Source organism: Triturus cristatus, chromosome 6, assembly GCF_964204655.1.
Source record: "Triturus cristatus chromosome 6, aTriCri1.1, whole genome shotgun sequence".
In the NCBI taxonomy this organism is placed as follows: domain Eukaryota; kingdom Metazoa; phylum Chordata; class Amphibia; order Caudata; family Salamandridae; genus Triturus; species Triturus cristatus.
The window spans coordinates 1820664737-1820675852 of NC_140589.1; the positions used below are offsets into that span (position 1 = coordinate 1820664737).

At 47.6% G+C, this 11116-nt stretch overlaps 1 protein-coding gene across 1 annotated transcript; it reads left to right on the plus strand.

Annotated features, from left to right (window-relative positions):
* The first annotated feature begins 6013 nt into the window (after positions 1-6013).
* LOC146822092 (uncharacterized) lies at positions 6014-7054 on the plus strand. The gene has a single exon (XM_085609962.1). It carries the CDS (start codon positions 6014-6016, stop codon positions 7052-7054), a length of 1041 nt encoding a protein of 346 aa, XP_085466088.1.
* The last annotated feature ends 4062 nt before the right edge of the window (positions 7055-11116 follow it).

Below are 11116 nucleotides of genomic sequence, written 5' to 3' on the forward strand. Positions count from 1 at the left end.
TGCCACGTGTAAATGGTCCCCTCGCCATGCACAACAGAGTCTTCAGTCCCACTTTCACTCCTACATTCACCAAATTGCAATGTTTAGGAATACTGATCATCATCTCTTTGCCAAGCAAAAGGCCTAATTGTAATTCTAAAGCATCCCTGCCTCCACCCCTCACTTCAGTGTTATGGACTCCTCCCTCCAACTTCAGGAATGTTAACAATACACTTCCACTGTCTGGGAAAACAACCTGACCTCCACCTTTAGTAAAAGCATAAGATATCCAAAATGAATCTCAGAAGACTTCGCTACACTAGATCACTCACATACAGTTTGTAAGTACCACACACGCTACAAACAAACGCACACAAAATACATTTGGGGTGTTAGTGCTTGGAATTGGGAAAATAATAGAAGGGGAACTTCATATGAGTTTGCCAGTGGTCCTGCACTCTAGTGACACAGATAAAAAAAAATCTGTTCACATCTGTGGATTCACAAAACATGATGTGCTGCCACTATTGCTCTATGTGTTAAGCCCATGACAGGGACAGTACTTCTCTGTCTGTCAATAAGGACACGCTTGGTGTGTGCCCCTCCAGGTCACAGGACAATACAAAAAAAGGAAACCATACTATAAGTAGCAATAGGAGAGCACTAAGGCAGACAAAGATTTAAATCTGCCGGGACTGCCATAATAAATGAGGTGGCCCCTGACAGGAATACAGAAGCGCTAGATGTCACAATGGAAGGGGCCACTGTGGCTTATTTACCCTGGGCCCCTACTTTGAAGAGCCCCACTCTGCAGCTCAGGACAACTCAGAAGCAAAAGTTGAATTTTTAAATAAAAAAGTAGATAAAAAAAGCATGTCTGTGACCTTGTTATTTGGGAGAAGGGGATGTATTTTGTTAGGTGCAGCCAGGGAAGGTTGGGAATCATGTGTGTCATATTGCTATATTTTAGTGGGCAACCGTCTGTGATTTGGAAAAAAAGCACATCATGGTCCTATTACATAGGTGCACTTGATCCTGGTTCCCTAACAATATTTTGTTTTCAGTAGCCCCAGGCCTGGTATGAAAGGTAAGGAACAGTGCTGAGGTTATATACAACCTGAGACCTAAGGAAAGTGCATTTTATTAGTTCACAGTGGAAAAATATGACAATTATATTGTAACATTAAAAAGCTGTTTTTTATTGCAATGCAATGGCAAAGCCATATATATGGATGCCATAATGGACTGACAACGAGCTATGTACAGATATCTGTAATGAAATGGCAAGAGGGCTAAATGTCATGATTGAGATGCACAGTATTACCACGAGTCCAGTCCTTGACTGTCCTTTTAAAAATATTTGTTTTTAGTTGTGATAAGTCCAATGGGAACCCTACACTACCATAAGGTTCTGCAATATCAAACAATGACAGTGCCTGTTCAGTCGTTCATGCCTTTAGGCACTCATTATACATGGGCTCTCTCAATCATCCTTGCACTCAAGTATCCATTCACTCACTCAATGACTCATTCTTGCCATCACCCATTTACACAACCAGACTGAAACACACACACAAACTCAAAACAATATGCTAGATAATTGAAAATGATAGAATTAGAAAAAAACACACTGCCCCTAAACATAACAGGGACATGCTTCCAATAACAAATTCAATTCAATTAAACATACTGCAGCAAGTCATACTGCAGTGGCATTAGAGAATTGTTCTTTTAAAGTTCCAGCATGGCCTTCAAGTTTGGAACCATAGTCTTGGCCATCTTGGAGTTTTAAAATAATGATACACTGTAGCCAATACACTTCCATGATGGTTGTCTGCAAATCTTCTATTTCTAGGGTTTGTTAAAGAGGGTAATAAACACCAAAATCCCTCGATAGGTAATCTGTAATATTTCATGCAACAAGATACATGTATGCAGGCTTTAACACACTGCCATTACAATCCACCTTTAAAGACCTATTGGCTTAAATGTATGTGTTTCATAATGAATGAATCAGGCCTACTATGTTTGTTGTTGCTTTTAAGAATAAACAGATCAGACCTGTGGAACCTGAAATAATGCTTCCCAATGAAACAATCAGGCCAATACCTGGTATCATTTGTGTGCCACCAGAACCAAGTTAAACCTGCTGTATTGAGCATAAGCTTTGCCGCAAGGCAAACATTAAGTATGTCATAACAAAATAAAAATATGTTCACAATTGCAGTTGTTAAAACAATATACAATCACACCTAAAAAGGCCTAATGGTGATTGTCATAGCTCAAATCTTCTATCCCCATGGTTAGTTTGAGTGGGTCACTAACACCAAACCCCTACCCTCCTATAGTAATGTACGAGAGTCCATGTAATCAAATACCTTCCTACAGGCGTTAGCCTAGTGTAATAACAATTTTCCCTTAGAAGTACATTGTCTTTAACATGGTTTTCTCAATAAGTAAACCAGGTCTCATGACTTTGTCATACATTTTTTATCATAAACAGATAAAACATGGACAATCTGAAATAACATTTTCCAATGAACCAACAGGGTCTATAGCCTTAAACAATGGCTTGATACTATAACTAACACAGGTGTGCTGAAGGACGCATCAGATGGTAACCATCATGTATACAGTCATAAATTGACACATGTACTCAAACGTACAGTTGGCATAACAATAAAAACAGCTCAAAGGGCTTAACAAGGATCATTAGAGTTTGTCAGAAGGGGTGACCAACACCAAAATGCTTGCCTACTATGGTAACCTGTGAGGTTTCATGCAAGAAAATAACTGTGTGCAGTGTATAACGCAGTAGTCAAAGGACTAGTGGCTTTAACAAATGCTTTCCTCAATAAATAAGACAGGCTTCCTGCCTTTGTTATAGTTTTTAATAATAAACGGATCAAACTTATGGCATCAGACATAATTCTTTATAGTGAACCAATGATGCTTATTGTCTTTATCATTGACTAATAATCATAACCAACTCAGGTCAACTGTGATAAATTTAAGCTTTCACAGAAGTCTACTATCAGACAGAGTGATAAAATGACAAATGTGCACAAAATTACAGTTGGCAAAGTAAAATGCTATCACTCCTAAGGGAGCTCAATAAGGATTAGCACAGTGCAAATCTTCTATCCCCACGATTTGCCAGAGGTGGTACCACCACCAAACCTCTTGATTATCATAGTATTTTGTGAGCATCTATGTAACAAATCTATCAGTGCTGTACTTAAGGTAACCAACTTTTGGGCTGAACCTAAGTCCCTCAGAAGTACTTCTAAAAGATATTTTTCTGTTGATCACATGAGGTAAAGCGACAGCAGCGCTGAAAAGCCAGACCTAGCAACGCTAAATGCCCCTAATACTATGGCCTTCATTTTTGCTTGATGATACATTGCGATCTTTGTTTACTCAGTGACTGCTGATGCAGAGTTAGCGATTCTGCATGAGCTGTCAATGGCTGTGCACCAAATTTATACAAAAAACTCACTGTTATGAGCACCTTGCAGTCACTGCCCAGTTGCACACTCCTGTGGCATCATTAATAGTCATGCATGGTGCTAGGTTATATTTCTGTAAGGGCAAGTAATAGCCTTTGTTAGAATCATTGTTTGCTTGTATGGAGTATGTCCTTCCCATTGTCTTTACCAATGCTTGTTTGTAAAAGGTTATGCACGTGAGCCACATGATGTGTCCAGTTCGTTCCCTAATTGAAACCTCGTGTTAACTGTCATGGCATCGAAACAATGTAGCAGAACGGTTCCTTCTATTTTCGGCGTCAGCTTGATTGTATTAATGATGTGCCATTTGTATCAGCGTCGGTCGGAGAATGCTCCAGTGTTTGTGGGCAAATATGACAATGACCTCAACCTTTGCCAAGCGCGACCCTTGGAGAGCACGCACTTAGGACCCGGCCCCCCGTACCCGAGACACACCCCCAGCCAGCAGCCTAATTGGCTGCTGGCCGGAGGTAGTACTTCCGGGGCACCACGACGAGTGCCCGACGCAAGCAGCTTACAGGGGAGGTGGAGCCAGGGTGGGGGCTATATAGGCCCCGGACTCACCTCCATTCCTTCTCTGTTCCCGCATTCCTGCTCCTGCCTGGACCTCCTGGAAGACTTCTGCAATCCCCAGTTACCCCAGTGCCGGTGTCGCAGCCAGTATTCCAGCTGCCTGCGGTGCCCTCGGCACCCATAGCTCCCGCATTAGAACCGGTGCTTCCACCGCCTCTTAGCGCCTGCGGCGCTGGGGCCTATTGCTCCCTTGCCTATTTTAACTCCAGTGTTTGGGCCCAATATAGCACCTCAGACCCCGCAAGAAGCACCCCTACGCCCAGTTAGTGGGGTGCCAGGGGAGGGACGGGGTGATGTGAGCCTTGTACTGGCCGAAATCAGAGGGGCTCTTAAGGCCCTGACGCCGGCTCCCAATCCTCCAATACCCACAGTCCAAGAAGTAGTACCAGTAGTAACACCAATACCGGTGGTAGCACCATTACCACAGGGAGGAGCACTGAATGAGGGGGTCCCCAACCCACCAGCTGAGGGAGGGCAGATAGCCACTGCCAGTATATTGGCTACAGTAGCAACTCTTTTTGCACAGCTGGGGGCTCCTGCAGTAGGGAACCCGATTGGCAGCGCAGCGGTGGCACCATGGGCCTCACCGGCAGGGACAGGCGGGGTCCTGGGCGAATTGAGCAAGCAAGTGGCTCTTTTGGGAAAAACGCAGGAAAAAGATGTGAACGCACCTCCGCAAGCGGTGGGTCAAGCGGCCCCCGCACAACCCTTGACTGCAGGGTCAACTGCAGGTAAGGCAGTGGAGTGCTCAGACAAAGATATAGAAAAAGACTGTAAAATAATTAGCGGTAATGAGACTGTGTTATCGAAGCGGGGTAAGTTGGCAGTGCATGTTGCGCTGGACACAAGAGAGAAGATCTGGAAGGGAGACTTTGTGGACATATTCTCCCTAATTAGGCCAAAGAGGAGGGAAGAGGAAGCTAGCGAGAAGGACCGGAAGGAAGGGTCCTTCAGGGAGAGGAAACCGAGGGTGGAAGAATCAATTACTAATTGGTTGTTTGGTTTCAATGTTTTTTCAATAGTAATGTTGGAGAAGAAGCCAGAATTGGCGATACCCCTGATATGTTATTCTAACAAAATTCTAAAGGCGCAGGCCATGTATGGGGGGGCAGCTTGGTTTGATTATGATAGAGATTTTAGGTGGGCCAAGGTTGATGACCCCGACATGGGTTGGGATCAAACAGAGGTAAATGTATGGTTAGAGAGCGTTAACAATAAGACTCCCATGTGGCAGCTCTTTCGGACTTCCCCAGGCGCACGCAGGCGAAAAGAAAGGGACATGTTGGGCCTTTAATCGTAAAACATTTACCTGGGCCCCAGGGACATGCAAGTTCAAGCACGCATGTGCTTACTGCGGCCACCCCTCCCATCCTGAGTTTAAGTGTATCAAGAAGTCCAAAGAAAAAGGGAAGGAATCCAAGCCACCACCTCCACAATAAATTACCTACGCCAGTAGATTTAGGGAAGCTGATTTTCTGGCTAAATCAGTAACCTGACAGGAAGGCAGCCAGAACTTTATATGAGGGTTTTTCTACAGGCTTCTGCATCCCAGCGCAGGGGGTGCCCCCAGTAGACTATTGCAAGAACTTGTTGTCAGCGCGCATGCATCAGGAAGTAGTGTCACTGAAGGTTGATAAGGAAAGGGCGCTGGGGCAGGTGGCTGGCCCGTTCACGACTCCTCCATTGCCAGGATTCGTTTGATTCCCAAAAAAGAGCCGGGCCACTTCAGAATGATTCATAACTTATCCAACGCCATAGACCTGTCCCTGTGCTCTGTGACTTATTCTTCTTTTGATGCGGCTCTACAGAGGTTGCGCGACTTAGGGCCCAATGCTTTCTTAGCAAAAACCGACATTGAGTCTGCTTTTCGGCTCTTGCCAGTGCACCCCGATGATTATCATCTCTTGGGTTTCCAACTACATTTCCAGTATTACTATGACAGGTACATGCCAATGGGTTGTGCAGTTTCATGCAAATATTTTGAGATGTTCAGCTCTATGCTGCAGTGGTTGTTTGTCTTCAGAACAGGGCACAGCGATATACTACACTACTTAGATGATTTTATGATCATGGGCCCCCCTGCATCAGGAAGCTGTGGACAGGCACTGAGCAAGCTGGTGGCAATGTTTGAAGAGTTGGGAGTGCCGCTGGTGCCCGGTAAGACGGTGGGCCCAGCTACCAACATGTCCTTCTTGGGCATTGAGATTGATACAGTAGCAGGAGAATGCAGGTTGCCACTAGACAAAGTACAGGCCTTCTCGCAGGCAATAGATTCTGCCCTGGCGGGACCCAAAGTCACGCTGCATCAGCTTCAGGTACTAATTGGCCAGTTGAATTTTGCATTAAGGATCACCCCGATGGGGCGCCCTTTCTCGAGGTCAATTGCCCGGGCAATGGCGGGACTCACTCAGAAACACCATCACGTACGACTACAGGTGGACGTGAGGGAAGACCTGAGGGTCTGGCGTAGTTTTTTTAGGGATTTCAACGGGAAGGTATTCTGGCCTGAGCCAGCAGTTTCTAATTCAGACTTGGGCTTGCTCACTGATTCAGCAGGTAGCATTGGTTTTGGGGCAGTATTGGGGTCCCAGTGGTGTAGAGGCGACTGGCCTGCTGCATGGCATGAGAGCGGCCTGACTAGGAACATAGCCTTCTTGGAACTATTCCCGATCATAGTGGCGGTGGATATCTGGGCCGCATTCTTTAAGAACAAGACAGTGATATTTTGGTCAGACAATATGGCAGAAGTTGAAGCTATCAATAGGCAAGAGGCTACTTGCAAGCATGTCCTGCGGTTATTGAAACATTTGGTCTTGGCTTGTTTAAAGCTTAATCTGTTGTTCAAGGCGGCACATATCCCAGGTGTAAAAAATCAGGCTGCTCATGCCTTGTCTCGCTCCAAGTTGCAGGATTTCAGAAAGTATCACCCTCAGGCAGAGGAGCAGATGACGGTGTTCCCGACATCTCTGTGGAAGATTGGAGTCCCGGCCTAGCGGGGCTGGTGGGAGCGTCGTTGAGTGAACGCACTAGAAGGACTTACCAACAACAGTTCAAAGCATACAGGACTTTTGCTATGCACATAAGCCGGTCCTGCCTTTTTTCCACAGAGGCGCTTTGCGAGTTTTTGGTAGCACTGAAGGATCAGGGTAGACCAGAATCTTATGCCAGGGCGCACGTGACTGCGATAAGTTTTTTTTCCAAAATTGGCGGGCCAACAGGACCCCGGGGCAACTTTTGTGGTGAGGAGGGCGCTGTCAGGCTGGGCTAGGCTGGAGGGGGTGAAGAAAGATAGGAGAAGGCCACTGGAGGTAAAGACACTAAGGGACATTTTGGGGGTACTATAGTCAGTATGCATTTCCCATTATGAGTGTACATTATTCAGGGCAGCCTTTTCCTTAGCTTTTTATGGGGCATTCCGACTGGGAGAATTGGTAGGGACCTCTAAACTGGATCACGCAGGGGGTCTCCAGCGGCAGGACACGAAGGTAGACCCCAGTGGCTTGGTGGTAGCGCTGAGGAAATCCAAAACAGATCCGCTGGGAAAAGGTTCCATAATTCACTTGTCTCCGGCACCGGGGGATGAGGTTTGCCCTGTAGCCAGAATGGAGGCATATTTGGCGATACGTCCCACAGGGGGGGGGGGTCAGGCCCTGTTCATACATGATCAGGGTGACTGTTTATCACGGTACCAGTTCAGGGCCGTGTTTCAACGGGCCCTGGACTGCCTGGGTCTAGACCCTACAGGATATTCCTCACATTCATTCAGAATAGGGGCGGCGACGCTGGCGGCAGGCTCCGGCTTACCGACCGAGACAGTCAAAAAGGTGGGGCGCTGGTCAACATCCTGTTTTAAGCGCTATGTGCGACCTGAGTTGCTGTGAGACAATGAACGATTTATGGATGAGACCACGCTAACTTTTCTATTTCTTCTCCCTGGCTACTAGTATGTCCTCAAAAGTGATTTGGGTGTTGGGACACTCGTTCATGCGGCGCGCCACAGTTCGGCTACGGCAGAAGCGAGTGTCGAAACCACCGGGTTTAAAAGGAACATCGTTCCTATGGCGAGGCGACGGCGGCCTGCGAATTCGACAGTTACGACAACTGGTTGAGGAGACGCGGGACCACGAGGGACATCCGTCCCTGGATTTAATTATCCTGCACTTGGGTGGAAACGACATGGTGAAACTGGGTCGCATGGCAGTAAGGGAGGAATTACTGACGAAATTCGCCTGGCTTGGGAAAACATTTCCACAGGCCCGGATTGCTTGGTCCTGCATGATCCCCCGCCGGACTTGGGCCACGGGGGACAGATCCCGGGCCTTGAACGTATCAGTAAGACGTCTTGTGTCATATCCCCCACAGATTAATCGCTGGGGACCTGATGTTTCATCAAGACGGCGTTCACTTGTCGGACATTGGCACAGACATGTGGATTAAAGGGATCTGGTCGTTCGTGCAGAACTTTTTTTTGGTGGGGAGGGTGAAGGACCTGTGGGCCCTGGTCACCCTAGTGGCGGAAAAGAGGCCACAGAACAGTGATTTTCAGGGTAACGGGAGGCCCGCTGGCATACTCCCGAGGCCAGCACTGAGGGGAGAGACGTAAGCTCTCCGCAGGGAGAATGGGGACACCGGCTGGAGAGGCAAGGGCGACAGGTCACACAAGCCTCCTTGGCAGCCTGGTGGTGAGGGGTGGGCCCCCTGGGAAAAGACGGACAAGGACCGAGGGCTGGGGGGCTCACCGCTCAAGGACGCAGGTGGGTTGCGCCTTGCGTGGTTCTCAGTTAGGGGATGCGAGCCAGAAGGCCCCTTAGTGCTGAAGTATTTAGTTATCACATAAATAGGGATTATGAACGCTTGTAAATATTAAAAGTGTGATTAAGTGTATTTGTAAATTTGAAAGATAATAATGTTTTACTTGTCATGTTTATGAATGTTTTGTTGGATTAAACATGGCCGTTTTTACCCACACATTTGACTGACTAAATTGATTGTGGGTTCACTGCGGGTTGGAGCGGAGGGGGTCCCTGGGGGGTCCGGGCCCTATGAACTCTCAAGGACACCTGTATTATATGCTAATTAAAGTTGCGCTGATGAGCGAGCAGCGCTTGACTTCGTCTCGACGTTGCAGCTACTCGCCTGTTTCCAGTCTTGGTCTCACCGGTCCCTTGCATCACGCAGCCATCGTTTGTCGGCCTCCTCGGGAGAGTCAAGTCCCGGCGCTTCGAGTTCGGCTCCCGCTGCGCTCTCCGCATGCCCTGTAATTCCTGTAGAGAAAGAGAGGCTCAAAAGCGAAAATGCAGACATCGCTTCCCTCGCGCATCCTTGTGTCTGCAGTCAGGTAAAACAAGCTTTGCTCATAGTGCGCAGAGATGTGAAGGTAATGATTGAAAGGCACAAGCGAATTCCCACAAAAACAAGGACAGCGACTTTTGTATGGTACACTCGGACATAGGGAAAACGTGTTCCATCACAGCAGTACCAGTGTGAAGGAGAGCATATTTGTGCGGAATGCAGTAGCAGCTCTACGAAAAGCACCTCTAAGACTCGAAATACAGCATTTAAAAGAAAACTTTGGAACTATTGTACAAAGAATGATTATTACACTTTGATCATGGTACGAGGATGTTCACAACAGAAGATAAAGTGTCAATGTTGGTACACAATGCATGTTTCATCTGATTTGCTTTCGTCTTGCAGATCACTGAGTGATCATTGTCCTCTTCATGACTTACGAATGATCATTGAAGCACTGCTGTAATCTCATGTATATGTCACAAGCTTTAACTGCATGGCTCTATATGTTGAGATAGTGTACAAGTAATTTGGTCACATAATGGTAACTGTGTTCCTCCACTTACAGATCTGAACTTCTCTCAATAAGTAAACCCCTCTAGTCTGGCGGTCTCGTACCCAGAAAAGACGCTGCTCTGAGTCCAGGACTCCTGACACAAAGACGCAACACCCACAAGGAAGCTGGCATTTCTCTTTTCTCATTCTAACCCCCACTTGGGAGATCGGTGTTACCACTTGCAGCCCTCTGCCCATGCACAGTGCCGGCCAGTGCGCAGTGCATGACAGCGTGCACGAGCGCATAGTATCGTCATTGGCATCCTTTCCCACCCCTCCAACATAATATAGATTTTTTTTTTTTTTTTTTTTTTTTTTTTTAGTTTTTCAAAAACCTTTATTGAGATATGGTAAATGGACATAGCAGACTGCCGTATACTCCTTATACAATGGGTTACTTCAGAAAGCACGTCTGTTACGGTCCTGCAGCTCTCACACAGCCATTTAGCCGACATCCCGGAGGACCGGCGGCATTGCAGTTCTACATGATACAGTCCGGGCTGAAGCACTACCAACGCATGTAATACGTATGCCCCCCCAGCCTGCACCGTGGTTTAACCTGCCCACTCTTCCAACCTGCAGGCAGTCTGCTCAAGCACCTGAAGTTTCGTACACCATATCTCAACACCCAACCCCCCACCCCGTTCGCCATCGAGCCGCTGTCTTCACCCGTTTCATGTCTACTCATGCACGCTGTCTCTAACCAGGGCGCCGAACTCCGGCCAGACATCACACCCCCTGCCTCCAGGCCTGGCCAATCCTGCGGTTCCAGTCTCCGCTTCGCAAGCACGCCGCAAGGTAGCACACGCCTCATACAGGGGACACCCCAACCCTCATCTCGCCAACCAGTCGCTCTCTCAAACGTCACACTATCATCATAGCTCATCTCACCTCCATCGAACTCTAATCCGGTGGCACACCCTCCACTACCCCACCGCACACCTCCGGGGCTTCATACTGCGTCTCCCCTCGACCAACCTCCTCAGAGTCTCCAGCTGTCATGTAAGTGCTATACAGCGCCCAGAAGTTCTTAGGACGACTCCTAGGGGGCAACAGTTCGCTATACGTTTCCGCCTGTGTGCTACAGTACAGCATATCCCTGGCCCATCTTTTCTTAGTGGGAAGCGGCCCTCTCATCCAGCAGGCCGCCACGACTCGTCTCGCAATCAGCAACGCCACATCCGTCAGTCGCCTCAGCGCCCGCGGAA